The following is a 17858-nucleotide window of genomic DNA, read 5'->3' as shown; positions in this document are numbered from 1 at the left end:
TGCTGGTGCTGGACCTTGCACGGCAAGGCTGAACCGGAACCCCAAACCTGGCGAATAAGGTGCGCGCATTGCTGAGCGTGCTCTCTTCTAACAGTATATGGAGGCGAAGAAGTCTCACCTACCTTATCCAATGATGGTACACACGTGCCAGGGACGCGAGAGTCTCGTTTCGCACTGTTGAGGCACACAGTACGTGAGTACCCTATGACTCTTCAAGGTAGCACTGCTTGGCCATCGTAGCCAAGGGCTGTAAGTAAGCTTGTTTCTATTACGGACTTCTAAATCTATGATTGCTCGTCCCAGACGCGGCCGATCTGACATGGGCTCCGTCCTGCACCGCTAATAATACTGGGACTGCTGGAGCGGAGGTTGCGCTTGCTGTCTCTCCGCCCAGCCGATCCATCGTCTCACAACCTCGTCCACGCCCTTCAATGCCTCCTTGGTGGCGTCGATCTCGAACCACTCGCGATGCTCCCGTCCACAGTGTTCGCATTGGTTTTTGATGACCCTCTTGCCTGCGAGCTCGAGGTGGATTAGCCGTTCGACTTTGTGCACATGTGGCGCTTTCCTCGTCGCACACGGACTGGCTGATCCTGAGGTCGACTTGTTGCTGTCATGAGGATAGTATCGAATCAGAGTTATATTTTGCCCGCATTGCTTAGTCCACTGAGTCATACGCCTATGGACATTCGCCGCGCGACCTATCTTCAGTGTGATTGTGCGTTTCTGATGAGCTAGGTTTGATGGACGATGGACAGAGGCGTACCGAGCGAGCGCTTGGGTCTTCCGTCTGGTGTGAAACTCGTCATCGTCATCCAGCAGAGATGAAGCCGTCTCGTCATCAGGTCGCGATGCCTCCGACTCCGGTGTCAACCAGAAGATATAGATATAGCCGGCTTCGTCCATCGGCGAAACCGGACGTGACAGCTCGGCGAGTAATGCCGAGGTCGTTTGAGGTGACAGACTGGAAGGTATAAGTGATAGCAGCGTCTCTGTGTGAGATGGTGCTGGACTCGGCTTCAGGGGCCGTGTCGCTGTGACAGCGGACGGCTGACGCATCTCGGGCCGTACTGGGAGCGGTGACTGGGTTGTAGATGTATGAGGTCGAGGAGGCCTGTTCCTGTCGGCTCTCCTGACGCGCGCAGGAGGCAAATTGTCATCGTCAGCCTGAATGCAACACGCCCAGGAGAGTTTCACATTTGATCGCGGCGGCGGAGGCCGGGCTTTTGGTCTTCTGCGATGAACAATCTCTTCTGGCACTGTCATAAGTGGACTCTGCATCTGGTTCCAGCCCGGCGGCAGGGTGTCCCTCCGCTTCGTGCCGGTCGTTTGGCGTTGTCGCTTCCTCTTCTCCGGAACGTTTTCGTCCAGGTCGAGTAATCCCACCTGCTCAACAAGGCTATCGATGCTCGACCTCTCTTTTAACGGATGCAACCGGGTTCGCCCACCCTGCGCGGCCAATTGCTCGGCCTGGTCTTTGTGCTGCCAGCAGTAATACGCAGCTGCATTCTGTTCATCGAGTACCGCAAGTACTCCGTTGTCCCGGCTTGGGGACGGTGCGGGCGAATGCTTCGGTGAAGCGCCAAGCGACCTCCGACATGGTCTGCCAGTTGAGGTGATACCTTTGCACGTAGTGGCCGGATTCTTTGAGTCTGAACGAGGGAGGAGTGATTCCGGGGTCCGCCCGCTAAAAGACATTTTGGATCTACTCGGTCAGCAAATAAAGGAAAAGTATCATCAAATGGTAGCAGGTGTCTTATAGGAAGGGCCTCAGGCGATCGCAAGGACCGAAGCCTCGTTTACCAGTGATTAAGCTCGCGATGGTTCACCTCGGAGTCACCAGCATTTGTGACATTGGCAACAGGAAGGAGCAAACCGCAGCATGTTGACGGCTCAAGGGAGGCCGAATGTCGACACACATAAACGTGCGCAGGTGATTCTTCCAGGCTCCCAGTGGCTGGTGATTTGGTCAGTGAGTGCGAGGTGAGTGGGAAGCGAGGTGGCTGGGAAGGCTGGCCTGGGCTGTGCTGGGTGACCCGATACAGGGTCTCGAGGGTACGCCGTACGGAGGAGCATTCCACGGTCAAACTGCAATACTCGCCCTTCGCGCGAAAGGATGCTTGTGACCTGCTCATACAGCACAGTCTGAGTCTGTGTACTCCATATTGAGATGAATCATAAAATGCTCATATTCACAACATGATGGTTCTAAAGCTATGCAGCGTAATCCGTCCACAACCAGGGTATCTTGAGATGAAGCAAATGACAACACGTGTTCGTCGGTCATAACGATAACTTCAGCCCGTTGATGAGATCCATAGCGTCGTCCTGTGCGCTTTCCAGTACAGCGATCCGTTGCTTCAAGGCCGCTGACTCTATCTTCATCACTCCGACCACATCCCAGGCGTCCGACGGTCTCATGCCGTGACATGTCGGGCAATCCACTCTCGCAGCGGTATCAGAAGATTCCAGTGACGTTGCATGCGATGGTGCTATCGACAACTGCTCTGAGAAGACGCTGACCACTGAACTCACTTCTGAGCCAGCCTCAGATTCTCCTGACATGGAGGCGTCGGACGAGCGATAGCGGCGGTACTTGGGACGAGGGTGAGCGGCTTGATCCTGAGCAACCATCCTGATGCTTTGCTGGTGGGACTCGTGAGATGACCGTTGTACCTGCAACTGCGCCCTCATCTCTGCAACCAGTTTCTCCTGGTCTGCCGCTCGCTTAGCCATTTCTTGCAGTTGGAGTTTCAGGTGCTCGTTTCTCGTCTCCGCGGCCTCCAACTCGTCTGCCTGGACATTTTTCGTCGAGTTGACGGCACGTAGCGACTGACGCTGTTCCCGGTAGGCCAGTTGTAAGCGGCGTATCGTTCCCTCGGCGTTTTGCTGAAGATTCTTGAATGCTGCAGGGGAAAACTCGTCCGCTCGGCCGTGGGGAAAGAGTGCCTCGTCAATATCGAGCCGAGCGAGTTCATCCAGATCCTCAGGAGAGGTCAGGGTGGTCGTACTCCTTCTGAAGATGTTGAATTTCGACATGGTGGATAATGTCTGCCCAGATGAAGTGGGTTTCACTTGGGGTCGTCTGGTCAAGGCGTCCAGCGAGTCTCGACTCGAGGAGGAGAGCTCTTCAGTTGTGCCGACCTCCTCGACGGGATCCAGTCTCTCTTTTTGTGGCGGAGGGACCAGCCCTATATTCACCGGAGCAGATGACCCTCCTTCTAACCAAGCCGCCAGACCGCCAGTCTTCCTCTTAGCAGGTGACTGTGACCGCCCCTGAATAACGGGTTCGTCTGCTTCTGCAGATGTGACTCCTTCTAAAGACACCGAGCTAGTGCTTCCAGGGCGAAAAAATGAAAGCACGGACGATCGGGTGGGAGAGGGAGACTGCGCTCGAGTGAAGAGAGGTGGCAGGTCGACGGCGGTTCTAGATCGTTGATGGCCTCTGGTAGCCGGCGGAGGCGCAAGTGACAAAGAGCAATTGTCTTGGTCAAAGTCGAAGGGCAATCTGCGTGTGGTTGGATGTGCCAGGGCTCCAAAGCCTTGATTAAACATGTCTTGCGACATGGTGCCGGGTGATGCAATAAAATCGTGGTGCCAGAACCGGATCCTGGAGCGAATGGTCTAAACGAGACAGGCAACCCTATTAGCAGATCGGCCTTTCCTGCAACGAGTATTCGTCAAGGCTGATCCTGGCGCAGCACCCAACGATCACGACTGCAATCGGTTCGACCTGAAAAAGGATGTCGCCTCCGTCGCGGTTCAAGGTTTGTCGAGATTGCTGGGTCGCTCGATTCCAGGAGGTACAAAAGTGGACGCAGTATGGCCCCGCCGTTAAGCCGGGCGACAAGACGGCTGCAGTGGCACGTGTGTCAGGGCCTGTGCGGACACGGTGCAAGAGTGCAAAGATAGCAGGAGTTGCAGAAGGATTGCAAGATGAACCTGGCGAGACTGTGCAGGGAAGCCCGCCTTTCTATTTCCTTGTACCAACCCAGAGTCAAGTATGAAATCAGCGTGGTTGGATCTTGGAACAGGCGCAGGCGGGGTTCAATTAGTTCGGCTATCTCAAGCTGCGCGAGGCTGGAACGCCACCTGAACGCTGCCCGCTTCGCATCGCCTATTTAATTGATCGCGTGTTTCATGCTCCACCGTATCGCCCCTCTCCCAGTTCACCTGCCAGCCAGACCAGCCCCTTGGTTCTACTCCGTGGTTGTGACTACATCACCACCATCAAAATCCCGGGCAGCAACAAGGCCATGAGCAGGACAACCGCCGAGAAGCTCAAGTTGGGGTCCGCTCCAGACTCTGATGAACTGCCTGTCGTTGCACTCGCCGTTGCTGTTGTCTCTGCCGAGTCCGTGGGCGTCGCAGAAGCCGTCCCTGGAGATGGGCTTCCAGTGACATCTGCAACATGTCCACATTGCGATGCCTGAGACTCTCAGCTGATGCACACCCTCTTCGTCCGAACTGGGCCACTTACCGTCGCATAGTCTGTCCAAAGATTTGCCCCCGAAGTGCACACATTCGCAGGTTGTGGTTCTGGCAATCCGCCTGGGGCATAGCCCTGTTCACAACAGAAGGGCAACGTCGGTGGGACATTGGTTCCGCCGATATCAAAGTACGCCCAGTTAGAGTCGGCACAGATGGGACAGTCCAAAACCTGTTGAGAACATTCTGGCTCTCCTGTGCGTTTATCAGCAGCTGATCCGGCATGACGGAGAAGTGGCCGAAAGCCTCACCAATCGGACAGCATATGTACGACGTGAACTGGCCGCTGTTGGTGTCGTACTCATACCCTTCTGGACAGCACCACTTGTCGAGGAAGATGTTCGATCCTTCAGGACATCTGTAGGTGCTTCCATCCCAAGCCGCATTGCCCGCGAGGCCAGGCTGAATACTTCGCTTGAGCAGAGGCCTGCCAACGCCAGTGGCGGTGGCTAGGCCTGCTAGAAAGGTGAAAGCGAGTGAAGCACCAAGAGCCTGCATCTTGAGTTAGCAGGGTCAGCGACTGGCAGATGAGTTGTGTAAGAAGATGGACAACACGTCCACATGGATTGCGGTACGTCTCCTTGTTTATACAATGGTTTCCTATGCAGATTCTTGCCGAGTCCTTGTCGAGACTCAGCGTACCTCACCTGAGCCCATGCATTCGCCTCGTATTCAAGCCGTCTTTCGACTTTTGAGGCCGTCCCGGAGACGAAAAACGCCTGCCCTGGAAGAGTTCCACTGAATGACCGTGTAGCCTTCACTGAGCAGCCTATCCCGAATTGGCATTTGCATGGCTCTGAGCTTTTCAAAAGGACCGACCCCAAAGTTTCACTACAACTCAGTCCGCACCGAATTGCTTGGGACCCGGCCTTAGAGGCACCACTCGCCCTCAAGCAGCAACGCACACGAGCATTTGGCTTTTGGATAAAGCCTCAACACAATTGCACCTGTGCTGAATGTTCGTGTTTCTCGCTAGGAAGCGGACGTTCCGCCCCTGTCGAAGATTGCCAAGCCGAGACTTCGGTTCAGCTCTCTCCATCCTGACCAATAGGGACAATCTCTGAGCAGTGCAATTCGTCTTAGTGCTGCGTCGGAAGCGAGCCTGCAGAACAACACCATTTCCTGGGACGTGAAGCTTACGACCAAGAAACCTTGGGAATGCTTGATGTGTTTCCCAGCGGGTCACATGTCACCAGGCCTTTATCTGAGATACTTTTCTCCCGACTAACAACATCCCACCTGCACGTCGTGCAGAGTCAATTGTTGGCGGCAACAGTACGAAGGGCCGCCATAGCGCCTTCTATTCTCAAGCAACCATGCTGAGCAGCACAGAAGAGGGAGACCAGGCACAGAGCAGCCTGTGTGCCTCGTGATGCCATTCTACCAGCTCGTGTTCTCTCCACCACTGGCGGCAAACATCCAGGCTGCTGCGAGATAGCAGACCAACCAGCAGACCACATGCACGTTCATGTTGTTGAATGGCTCGCGGTCTGCCTACCTACCTACTCACCTGCTCACTCACCTTGTTCGTGAACCTTGATAGCAACCCTCCTAGGACAGACCCATCGCGAACCTTCCGACCCCTTCTCTTCGTCTTGCCTGGTCTCATTCGAATGCGGATGCGGAGGAGCCCGTACTCGTACGGCTCAGGGTCCACGAGAATCACTCTACTGAAATCGACACATCTGCAAATTTGGAGTCGCAGAGAAAACACACCTGTAGCGGTAGACTTGTATCCCTGGCGCTCATGCCCCATCGCCAGTCCCTCTTTCCTCGTCGAAATCAACGTACTGAGGTCGCACAATGCAGCTATGTGCTTTGGCTGCGATAAAACTGGACTGTCCTTATCGATGACAGCCATTGATCTAATGTCTAGGGTGTACATACCCACAAGAAAAATTATGTACCTCAGTCAACCGATCTAATCTATCTCGACGCATCCTGTAAGCTGAGTCGATTTGCCTTTAAGATCTCAGCGGGTTCGCAGTGTCTCTTGCTGAGCCTGGATTGACCCCGTCATCCATAGTGAATCGAAGAATGAGCTTGCGCTCGACCTAGCCCATGAATATGTCTCCGCAACGCTTTTCGGGTATACCCTTTCGGAGAGCTTCTATGTCCAAGCGCCATCATGCTTTTCAACCTCCTCGCTAGAACAAAGTCAAATCTCACTCCTGCGCAATGGTCGCCAAAGAAACGAAACAGATGCCTTTGTGAACTATAGCATGCGGCCAGGGTCATGACCACCCCACGCACTGCCAAAGTTCATGCTGTTCTTCATTCTCAACCTGGGCATCTCGTCGTCATTAGCAGACGATTCTGCCGGTTGATCGTTTGCTTTGGGCTCGTCGTGGGCGCCAGCCAGCTTCGACTCTGCTCTCTCCTGCTGCCTTTTCTCTTCGATGAGCCTAGCGTCAAGCGAGTTAAGGAAATTGGCCGATTCAACGGTCTTGGCATTGGGGTCGAGCATCAGGGGTCCCTGCAAGGCAGGGTCATCATGCGCTTCGTAGACCGGTTCTGGCTCCTCTTGATGGTTCTCCTTCCTGCTGTCATCCCTAGCAGAGGAGAAGGAAAAATATGAGTCGGAGTTCTCGGATGGCCGGAGGGGTGGACGCGTCGTCGGAGCAGGAGCAAAAGGCTTCTCCTGCTTCGGTGTCAACACCGCACTCACAGAGTCGGAGGACAGGGTGCCATCGAAAGCCATGGGTGTATGGCCAGCATATCGCTTCAGTTTGTCATCTAGGGGGGACAACAGAGCGCCGACGTCGAACCTCATAGTATCTTCTTGTCTAGGCATTGGTGATGGAGACCGTGTGGGACTAGCGAACTGTGGACTGGTGATTTCCTTATCAAAGGAAGAGGTCAATGCGGTCGACTTGAGCGTGATGCCGTCGAGTGTCTTATCAACCTGTTCAATTGGGACTGGGACACTCTCTAGGGCAGCTGACGATGGGGACGTCTCCTTGGATAGAGCTGGCAGTGCATCGTCTTCCGAAATGCTTGGCAGATGGTTGACTTCGTCGTCGTGGCTGAAGACTCTTGTCACTGGGGGGGTTATTTCCGGTCCTTTCCAAACAGGTGGCTCTGTGATGGTCGGTTCGGGGGAGATGCGCTGGCGGGGCTTGCCATTAACTGCAACAGGCAGGGAATTCGATCTGAAGGAGTGAAGACTGGCTGTGGAAGAATCATTGCTCGACCGTCTCTTGGGCTCTCGACTCCTGCTGAGTTTTTGTTCCAATTCTGCTATGCGAGCCTTGAGTGCGGATCTTTCGATTTCCCATGTTTTCCGCTCGCTGTCGTGGGATTGCCTCAGCTGCGTATTGAGCAGCCTACACTGTTCCATGTATGCAGTGATGTCCACAGCAGGAGTCGAGGTTGCTTTTTGGAAGGTGTGCTTGGGCAGCTGGCTCGCAGACGGTATAGGAGGAAGCAGTGGGACATCGGTGGCTATCGAGTGGCGGCCTTGTATGGACAAGGAGGGAGGATCTGAGAAACGGACGCCCTTAAAGTCGAACGAAGGAGCCATGGGTCGAGGATGAGTGAGAGGAGAATAATGGTCTGGGTCGTGCTCGAGAGCCGGCGTGGGATCAAAGGCATGGGTTGGAGACGCAGACCGGGCAGCCATTGAGACAATGGGAAGGTGAAGACCTGGCGACGGGAAAAGCGAAGCAAAGCCGTGAAGACGCACTTGAGTGTCTCGTGAAGATAGAAGTGGAAGCAATGTTGGAGAAGCATGCTATGACGTTTACGTGTGTATCTGCCGAGGTGACTGTAGCAAGCTGACCGATAGACTGAAGAATATGCACGATATATTAGATGTAGATGGTATGGAGCTCAAGGCAAGTACATCGGTCAGAGTGAAGGTGAATTGAAATCCGAGGCCAAGCGAAGAGACGGTGAATCGAGGGACCTCGGTGGGCAGCAGCGATGTGCGAGGACGTGGTTGCAGGCAGGTGCCAGTGTGTGTGCGTTGTTGGTTGTGCAGGTGGAGCGCCCACAGAGTCGCTGTCGTCGCCGTCAGGCACTGCTGACCTCGATTATTCTTCCTGTTCCTTCGGATCTGCTTGAGTCCTGGCTGACGTTGATTTGTTCTTGCACCTGAGCGTGTGGGTTTCGGCTGCATTGGATCTGGCATCGATGGTGAATAGAAATTTTGGAACCCAGGCTGATCTGCAGGCCCCATCGTCCCGTTAAGGGCCAACCGGGGCCCTCGTTTCAGGGTCCAGTTTACTGTAGTGCGACCCCGGCCACGCCCGATCCTCTTTTTCAGGGGCGCTCAAGCCACCCGTGGCACCCGTCTGGGCAGCCCAACCCCCGAAAGGACGTTTACACAGCACCGAGCGGTCGCCGGCCCGTGAGAGTTGACGTGATCCCCGCTCCCTGCGAATTTCTGGGAACAGTCGCGTGCGATACGGGGTACTTTCCGCACCATGAGAGCGTGCTCTTGACCGCTCAGAAGCTTGAAAGATGCTCTGGATGGCTTCCAGCGTTGCAGAAGCCGATGTTGGATCACGTGTTTATCTCATCTGAATCTAGTGACCAAGTCACGTGTCAAGCCCGTCTGGTGAAGCCTTTGACGCTCAAACGCAGTTTGGAGATCCGAGCTTCAATCATGGTTCATTTCGAGACGCCCTAAGGGACGGTCTCTCAGTGTCGCCTGCTACGAGGACCTCTGCACACGAAGTACGGGGACATATTTCTTCGACATCACCTTCTTCAATACAACAAGGCGGGCGCATGCCCTTGACCTTAAGATACTTGAATGACAAGAGACACTCGCTGTGAAGAGCAAAGAGTCATGGTCACGTGCGCCCTCATCTTCAGCTCGCTTCAAGCATGCATTCATTCATCCATTCATCTACCCAAATCTACGTCTCGTTCATTGCCGAGATCCCAATAAGCTGCCAACATGGGCCGCTTCTCCATGCACCGACAGTCAGCAGTCGTCCATACGAATAGCTTCCTGCCGGCCCGCTGTCGAATACCATGCCGTCAGTATCGAACAGGTCATGCCTCGGTGGGGGCCTGACCGTCAGACTGCTGATCCACGAACCATGGTACGAGGTACATATACCTGTTAAACTGACAAGTGGCCACACGCACAGGCGACTGTCCCGTCATATACGAGGTACCTGTCAGTGTCAGGATGATCCGGCCCCTGCGCCATACCTATACTTTATAACTCCTACGCAGCATGGCCTGAGGAGGAGACCACAAATATCAGTCCAGCACCTGCCAATCCAGCCCGAGATCTTCTCTGTATCTCACGCTGAGAACTGCTGTGCAACCACTCACTCGTGTTCAGAATGTTTCTCACACTACTCCAACTCCTTCTCTTCTCGCTGCCGCTGACGACCGGCAACGCACCGAGTCCGCAGGCATTTCCAGACTACGTGCTTGTTGCTACGGCACGAAACATTACCATCAACTGTCAAACCAGATATTCCGTGGTGTTCAATGGCACGAGCCCCGGTCCACCAGTGAGTAATCTTCTCAAGCTGCAGTGACTTGCCCAAACCTGCCCCCTCTCGCTTTGTCCCTCACTTGTGCGTTGGAGGCTAACACCCGACAGTTGTTCCTCAGGGAGAATTACACAACATGGGTGAGAGTCTACAACAGGATCGATCATGAGAATCTTACTGTGGTACGTCATGCATCTCTGGAACGATTACCTGAGACCCATCAGAGGTTAGCTAAGCAGGTATCCATAAGCATTGGCATGGCTTGTCACAGAGGTCCTCGCCGTTTTCAGACGGGACGCCTGCGGTCTCGCAATGGCCGATCGCCCCGACCGAGTTCTTCGACTACTCTATCACACCGCAGCTCGGGGATGCCGGCTCTTACTTCTACCATTCTCACGTAGGATTTCAGTCCAATACGGCCCAAGGTGTTGTTATCGTCGAGGAGGCGCAAAACAGGACCCCACCGTATAGGTACGACGAGGATCTGCCACTGTTCATTCAGGACTATTTTCCCAAGAACGACTCAGCGATAGAGCAGGGCCTTGTTGCCAATCCCTTTCGATGGTCTGGTGAAGCGGAGGCGATCTCCATCAATAGCTTCAGCGGTAATTCTTCATTCAGCAACGCTTCGGAGGCGTCGTGCACTCCCCATGTCATCAATTTCGTCCCTGGGCGGGTGTATCGACTTCGTTTCATCAGCGCCACGGCGCTCTCACTGGTGACCATTGGTATTGAAAACCATCCGAACTTGACCATTATTGAGGCGGACGGTGCATACACCAAGCCGTGGAGCACAGATCATGTTCAGCTCGGCAGCGGGCAGCGCTTTAGTATCCTCCTTCAGGCAAAGACGAGATCGGAGCTCGCAGCAGCGGGCAACAAAACAGACTTTTGGATCCGATACGAAAATCGAGAGAGACCGAACAATGTTTCTGGATACGCTTTGTTACGTTATGACATGACCAACCGCTCCACGAACCTTCCGCCTCATCTGCCTACAACGCCACCGATAACCCTACCTCGCAACGTGACTGACTGGGCCGAGTACGCTCTCGAGGCGCTGAAGCCAGCTGAGAAATTCCCCAGGCTATCAGAAGTGACACGAACCGTCTATATTACAATGCAGCAGGTCATTCGCGTTGGTTCCTTCGTGAACGGGACAACGAACGGGACACTACAGTGGGCGTACGCTTCGGCTCCAACCCGACCGCATCAAAATGCGCTGACGCTTCTACAGTCAGAACAACCTAATCTGGCAGACCGTCCAACGCGAATCGAACAACAGCGCCCCCTACCTTGTTCAGCTCTACACCACCGGACAAACTCCAAATTATACCGCTGCGCTGCAAAATGGCGGGTGGGACCCATATAGCAACGCCTTCCCTGCTCTACCAGGCGAGGTGCTCGATATCGTGTGGCTAAGTAACTCCGGGCCGACCGGCGGCTGGGATTTCCACCCCATGCATGCTCACGGGAAGCATTATTTCGATCTGGGTTCTGGGTGAGTTTTTCTGTTAGAGAATTAGAATGATTCCCGCCTCCGAGCTGTTTTCGAGCTGTGGGAGGCGGATCCCGCACAACGACGGGGATCGCTTCCACGCTGTGGAGAGGATGCGCGCAGCTACGCCTCCTTGACATGACCCCTGCAAGGACTCGCCCTTTAGCACCCGATGCGCTTACTTCACATTTGCGGAGGTCGGCATTGCTGATATCTGACATCTTACAGAAACGGCACCTACAATGCAACGGCCAACGAAGTACGCTTCGGAAACTACACACCAGCCCCCCGCGACACGACCATTCTGTACAGATACGCCACGTCGGGCCAGAAGAACTACACGGCAGGCTGGCGGGCGTGGCGGATCCGCGTCACAGAGGATGATGTCGGCGCGTGGATGATGCACTGTCACATCGTAAGCTCATCTACCGTGGGGCATTGTCCCACGCCAATTCAAACGTACTCATGCTGATTCATGACACACGCAGCTCCAACATATGATCATGGGCATGCAGACGGTCTGGGTCTTCGGGAACAGCAGCTCGATTTTGAGCAAGTTCCCCACGCAACCGGTGAGTCGAATCGAGTCGCTGTCCTCCATGACGATCTATGCCGGGTTTACTGTAACCATCCCATGACCGAGTGGCCGCGACCCGCGCGAACATGGATCTCTGAATGCTGACTGATTGCCACCCAGTATGTGAATGGGTACCTGAACTACGGGGGAGACGCGTACGGAAACGATTCGTACGATCCTCTGGTGGACGCATTCCCGACCAGCACCGCCGGATCCAGGTGATGGGAAGGAATGGGGGCCCTGTCGAGCATGCAGTACGGCACGCCACGGCACGGGGGAAGAGAACATGCGCTTAGGTTTTAACGTTCGCGTGTCGCTCGAGAAAGGGTGGTAGGTGCTGTAGACGATTTTGGACGCAAGTGAGCGAGTGAGTAACCAGAAATCAGGTATCAGAAATCAGAAACCATATATGATACCTAAATATTGAACACCGTGATATATTGTCCAGATCAGTGGAAGTGTATCTCAAAACCCCGCTCAGTCATGGAAGGGAGGAGTGTACAGTCTTACTTCGACGGCAGCATCAACCTCAGCTTGTGCAATACAAATTCCGAGTAAAGAATTTGCGTAGTCTCAAGGATGAGGATGGTCGTGGAATCGATTTATAAAGTGGTGTCACACTCACTCCCTCACTCCCTCCCTTAGCGAACCCTGCGATATAATCCACACCCGTCCGCTCGCATTGTAAGTCTAGACCTCATACTCACCCTTGCCGACCTGCTTGAACAACTCTGGGTATTCTGCCTTGATGTAGTCGGCGCCCTTCTCAGCGACCATGTACACGTCATCTGTTGTCACATGTCAGCACCGTGTGTATGAATGAGCACGAGGCTCTGTCGCGGGAGAGGGAACAAAAACTCACTCTGAATCCGACAATCCTGAATGACAGGGAAGATGGACGCGTTGATGACTCTCAGTCCCGCGGTGCCGCAGACGCGCAACTTCGGATCCACGACGCCCTGCTCGATGCTTCGGCCCAGCCTCAACGTGCCGCAGGGATGGAAGCCCGTCTGGGCCCGTTCGAGGATCTGCGGGATCATGGCCTCGTCGCTGTTGCGCGGTATCGGCCAGGGATAGTGGCCCTCGCCGTGCATGGCGATGTCGTCAATCATGCGGACGCCCTTGCGCAGCGCGACCAGGTCCAGGTCGTGCGAGAAGAACTTCAGGTTGATGTACGGCTGATCGGCCGGGTCGGTGGACTGGAGGCGCACCTCGCCGTTGCGGGACAGAGGGCGCATGAGGCCAACGATCACGGTGCGATAGTCGCCTTGCGGTAGCATAGAGAAGCTAGAGTGAGCACAATCTTGTTAGCCCGGGTCCCACAGGTAGCAACCGCATGAATACTCACTGCCATTGGAAGGCATCGGAGAACATGGGCACAAAGTCGACCTCGAAGTGCGGCTGGCCACTGAGACCGTAGGGGTCAACGCCGTCATTCTGGGCCTTGTACTCGCGGTATTCCTTGCTGGTGTCGAACCACTCGTCTGCGCGTGGGAAGGCAACCAGCTCGAGCAAGCCACTGCTGTAGGGACCGGAGTGGTCCTTGCGGTACACGGTGATGCAACCGTCCTTCTGCGGTCCCGCGCGGAGGAGGTGGCTACCGAGGCCGTAACCGTCCTTCGTTTGGAAGACGTGCGACAGGATCGGGTGGTCCAGCAGGTTTTGGCCCACGTGCTGAGAATCGACGACGGTCTTGATGCCCAGGGCTTCGAGGTCGGATTTGCGCCCGATGCCCGAGAGCACGAGCAATTTGAGTGATTCGAACACACCTTGCGAGACCACGACCTCGTACTTGGCATTGAAGGTATATTCCTCGCTGTCGGGCCCGATGACGGTGACGCCCACGGCCTTGCCATTTTCGAGGACAAGGTTCTTGGAGATGGTCGACGATACGAGCGTCACGTTCTCTTTGCCCTCGATGAAGACCGCGCTGGTGGACCGCATGCCCTTGTAGATGCTGCTGACGCACTTGAACAGACCCTTCTGCACGCCGCTGTACACGTCGGTGGTCAACTCTTGGCCTTTACTGACCAGGCTTTTTGCAGAGCGTCGCGGAACGGCTTGATCTTAGGGATGAGGTTAGAGTGCGAGATGTGCAGGCGACTACCTTGGTTGCTGTTCTTCGCTAGGTCGGCGGAATATATAGCCTCATCGTCATGGTAGGTGGCCGACTTGTTGAAGGAGTCCTTGGTGTTCTCCCAGTTCCATTCGTCGGTGCCGTACTCGGCCCAGTCGTCGAATGTGGAGGCGGAACCTCGTACCCAGGTGAAGTAGTTTCCTCCACTTGGTCCTCCCAGCATCTTCCCGCGCGTGTTAGGCTTCTCGACGCGGGTATACTCTGTGCGGTCGATCATGGTGGTCCTGCATTGGTGTCAGTGGTGGCAACGTCCAAGATCAGCTGGGGTAAGCTCACTTGTAGCCCCAATCATACTCGCTGCCTCTCAACTCGAATGCACGAGCCGGAGTAGAGATCTCGGGGATGTCGGCGGTGTTGCTGAGCCAGCCGGTCAGTCATCACTTCTCACCCGAAGAGAGGGACGTACTTGGGACCCGCCTCAACGACCAGCACAGAGACTCTGGGATTCTTCGCCAAGCGACCAGCAACGACGCAGCCAGCAGTGCCACCCCCGACGACTACAAATTCGAATGTCTTGGGGGCGTCTTTCGGCGCTGTGGTGGGATGTACCATTTCCGTGATGTCGTGAGCGAGATGGATACTGGGTGCTTGTGTGCTTGGTGATAGGAGCCGGGATGTATAAACAGGAGGTAACTCTTTGTGGAGGCTTCGAAACACATGTCAATTGTGCTTGGATCTGGATCTGTGATTATCTCCACCTTGGGCTTCTCAGTAACGAAGCTGGCGCTTTATGCCGTCGAGCCTGGTTGACCCGATCCAAGATGTAACCAGACTTGCATCATCCCCATGGCGAGAGCGAGCAGCGTCAACGCACACGCATGTCAGGTTCCGCGCGGGTCGGAGTGTGCATATCGCTCTTTCTCGTCTCGTTGTAGCATGTCATGCAATTGCACGATGCTGGTACTGGATTTGGCATGCCGGACTGCCGCATGTTGTTGTTAGACAATAGGCAGATCCATAAGCCACAACACCGAGGGAAGCCTGGTGTCTGGAATGGTCTTCACAATGACATATTGAATGTATAGAATGGACGCCTCGTAAGTAGCTTGTCCACCTCGTAAAGACAGTTCCTCGAGCCGGTAATCAATTACTGGCAAATGAAGTCGAAGTCGGTCACTTGCAGAGCGCGTCGAAGACAGATGCGAGGCCGTGATTTCTCTGGCGACAGCTACAGCGTGAATGTCAAGTTACTTTGCGCCGTTTCTTTCACATGGCGTATCGGTCTTCCGCACCCTACCGTGGAGCGCATACTGTACCTGAAGATGCAGATTCACTTGCCCTTTGGCCATAGCATTAGATCAGCCTTAGTCGCCCACTTTGTCCCAGCCACGTAACTTCGAGCGACATTCTTGGAAATATTTGAATAGGGAAGCAGCAAAGCGAACAATGAGCGTCGGCACAAGCATTGCCCGTTTCGATTTGGAAGCCCCAGTCCTCCGCATCTTACTCATCACAGTTGCTGCATAAGGTAGGGCTTTGTCAGTGGCCAGGTTCCGAGAACCCAGGTCATGTCTGGCCGAGCTGGGAAAGACACAATCACAGTCGCAGGATCAAGTGACTGCGAGAGTGCCGTTGAAGGACACATTCGCCAAAGCGCCTGATACAAGCCGCATCAGGCGCGACCGACGAGGCCTCTCAACCTCAGTTCTCCTGGTGCATACTTCTGGATCGCAGCAGTTTTTGTGTCATGCCCGACTCAACAGGACAACCTTGATCCCGTCGAGATTCACAACTTTGCGGCCAAGAATTGTTTGCAAGCATACTATTAGTCTATTGGGAGATACAGCCATCTCGGCAAGAAAGATATGGTGTCGTGTTGGCTGTCCATCAACCCCATTGACTATTGTTCCGATACTTCAGTCTTTGGCGACCCTGCAAGGAATGGAAACAGCAGTCAAGCCTTCCCATTCTTGTAAGAGTATGCCTCACTAAAAGGATACCGTTGTCTCCGTCTTGAACTCTGATGGGTTCCTGGTTGTGCTTGTCTTTGTGACTTAAGCGGCAGCGACCTCCTCGGTGGTACCATTGGTACCATTCTCCGTGGTCTCAGCACCATCTTCCTTTCCTGGACTGTCGATGGCGACCTTGACCGCGATTTCACGGCCCTCGATTTGTTTGCCGTTCATCTCTTCCACAGCCTTCTGCTGCATCTCCTCCGAAGCAAGGGTGACGAAACCAAAGCCACGACCCTTGCGAGGTTCGTTGCGAGCGGCCAGTTTCTTGACCATGAAGCGTGGGATGGGGCGAAGAGCGATCTTGGCAGAGCTGGGCTCGTAGGCAGCGAAAAGTTCCTTGAGCTACAGGGGTTTGTTAGCAAGACTCCGTCAAAGTTCGTTTGGGAAGCGCACCTTCTCCTCACTAAGATCGTAAGGAAGATTGGCAACCATGACCTTGGTGGTTGATGGAATGCCGTCCTCGGGAGGTCCACGTTGCTTAGGGGGACGGGGAGTGCGAGACTTTGCATCGCCAGCAGGAGCGGCCTTGTTCGCGTCGGCAGTGACATCGGTCAAGGGCAGTGGGTTCTCTGCAAGGTCAGTTGTCTCCCCAGTGGCGCTCTCCTGGAATCTAGTCAGTCATCTGAACTCCGCCCTCGATCGGTGGTGTAACATACGGTGGTGTTCCGTGCGCCTCCACGACCACGACCACCTCGGCCACGCCCACGGCCACGACCGCGTCCGGAGGATCTCTTCTCAGCATTCTCGGCACCTTCTGCAGCGCCCTCAGCACCAGACCCGTGCTCCGGCTTGCGCGCGAGTTGGACCGAGACTTTGCGCTCGAGAATCTCCTGACCGGACAGGTTGGAGATGGCCTTTTCCGCCTCTTCTGCCGTCTTCAGATCGACGAAAGCATAGCCCACGGGACGGTTGGTACGAGGGTTCACAGGAATTGAGGTTGACTCACTATCCGACCACGTCAGCACCACAGATCGAGACAAAATGATGAGATGGCGCATACACGTCGTAACCGGAGAAGAACTGCTTGAGTTCCGCCTCAGTGGTCGCATAAGCGAGATTCCCAATGTAGAGACGACGACCCTCGGCGGCAGAAGCAAGAACGCCCTCGTTGTTGGCAGCAGAGGTGTCCTCGACACTGGCGTTCTTGAGGGTCTCGGCGAGGTTGTCCACGGCAGAAGACATTGTGGCTGAGGCACAAGTTGTTGTTGAGTCAAAAGTGACGGGATGGGACTTGTGAAGGGGAAACTTGACTCAGGTAGCTAGCGGCTGCCTTGGGAATCAATTGACGGAGGGGTGGAAAGGGTAGCTTGGTGCCCTAGATTCAGAGATGGTTCAAAGAAGAGCTCGGGTTGTGATCAGTTGACGGATGAACTTGGTTGATGGGAGGAAGAAACAAAGCAGAAACGAGGCGAAGGGGCCTTTTTGAAAAATAATTCCTAAGCGCAGTTGCGGTGGGCTCGTTTTAGTGACGGGGAAGTGACGAATCGGCAAGCACAAATGTGCAGCCGCGAGCCCGATTGGGGCAAGCGCAAGTGACGCTAACGGACCTTAACAGCGTGGCACTTGCTAGAATTCACAGTTGGGGCAAATAATCTAGAGGCAAACACGAAGGGTTGATCAGGCCAAAGCGTGCAGGCGTCCGTCCTTTCGCATGTCCAAATGGATGCCTTCCCCGGTGCAGCTAGCTCGGCATCCTGCATTGTTCCTTCTCCACTGAACCGAATATTGCTTGCATGGCCATTCT

At 54.8% G+C, this 17858-nt stretch overlaps 6 protein-coding genes across 6 annotated transcripts; 1 reads left to right on the top strand and 5 right to left on the bottom strand.

Annotated features, from left to right (window-relative positions):
- Positions 1–339: 339 nt before the first annotated feature.
- On the bottom strand, positions 340–1698 carry A1O7_03138 (uncharacterized protein; the record flags this gene model as incomplete). Its single annotated transcript, XM_007757164.1, has 1 exon — positions 340–1698. One exon carries the CDS (start codon positions 1696–1698, stop codon positions 340–342), a length of 1359 nt encoding a protein of 452 aa, XP_007755354.1.
- Positions 1699–2283: 585 nt separating this feature from the next.
- A1O7_03137 (uncharacterized protein) lies at positions 2284–3039 on the bottom strand (the record flags this gene model as incomplete). The annotated part of the gene is made up of 1 exon (XM_007757163.1): positions 2284–3039. The coding sequence occupies one exon, from the start codon at positions 3037–3039 to the stop codon at positions 2284–2286; it is 756 nt and encodes a 251-aa protein (XP_007755353.1).
- Positions 3040–6703: 3664 nt separating this feature from the next.
- A1O7_03136 (uncharacterized protein) lies at positions 6704–8011 on the bottom strand (the record flags this gene model as incomplete). Its single annotated transcript, XM_007757162.1, has 1 exon — positions 6704–8011. One exon carries the CDS (start codon positions 8009–8011, stop codon positions 6704–6706), a length of 1308 nt encoding a protein of 435 aa, XP_007755352.1.
- Positions 8012–9791: 1780 nt separating this feature from the next.
- Positions 9792–12244, top strand: A1O7_03135 (L-ascorbate oxidase; the record flags this gene model as incomplete). Its single annotated transcript, XM_007757161.1, has 7 exons — positions 9792–9965; positions 10058–10129; positions 10198–11132; positions 11185–11448; positions 11674–11860; positions 11934–12017; positions 12143–12244. The coding sequence occupies 7 exons, from the start codon at positions 9792–9794 to the stop codon at positions 12242–12244; spliced, it is 1818 nt and encodes a 605-aa protein (XP_007755351.1).
- A 468-nt stretch (positions 12245–12712) lies between these two features.
- Positions 12713–14711, bottom strand: A1O7_03134 (uncharacterized protein; the record flags this gene model as incomplete). The annotated part of the gene is made up of 6 exons (XM_007757160.1): positions 12713–12810; positions 12885–13309; positions 13371–14088; positions 14130–14383; positions 14436–14516; positions 14566–14711. 6 exons carry the CDS (start codon positions 14709–14711, stop codon positions 12713–12715), a joined length of 1722 nt encoding a protein of 573 aa, XP_007755350.1.
- Positions 14712–16153: 1442 nt separating this feature from the next.
- On the bottom strand, positions 16154–17296 carry A1O7_03133 (uncharacterized protein; the record flags this gene model as incomplete). The annotated part of the gene is made up of 4 exons (XM_007757159.1): positions 16154–16456; positions 16508–16717; positions 16771–17059; positions 17115–17296. The coding sequence occupies 4 exons, from the start codon at positions 17294–17296 to the stop codon at positions 16154–16156; spliced, it is 984 nt and encodes a 327-aa protein (XP_007755349.1).
- Positions 17297–17858: the final 562 nt, after the last annotated feature.

Source organism: Cladophialophora yegresii, assembly GCF_000585515.1.
Source record: "Cladophialophora yegresii CBS 114405 chromosome Unknown aczIN-supercont1.2, whole genome shotgun sequence".
Lineage (NCBI taxonomy): Eukaryota > Fungi > Ascomycota > Eurotiomycetes > Chaetothyriales > Herpotrichiellaceae > Cladophialophora > Cladophialophora yegresii.
This window is presented reverse-complemented; position numbering and strand designations above follow the sequence as displayed.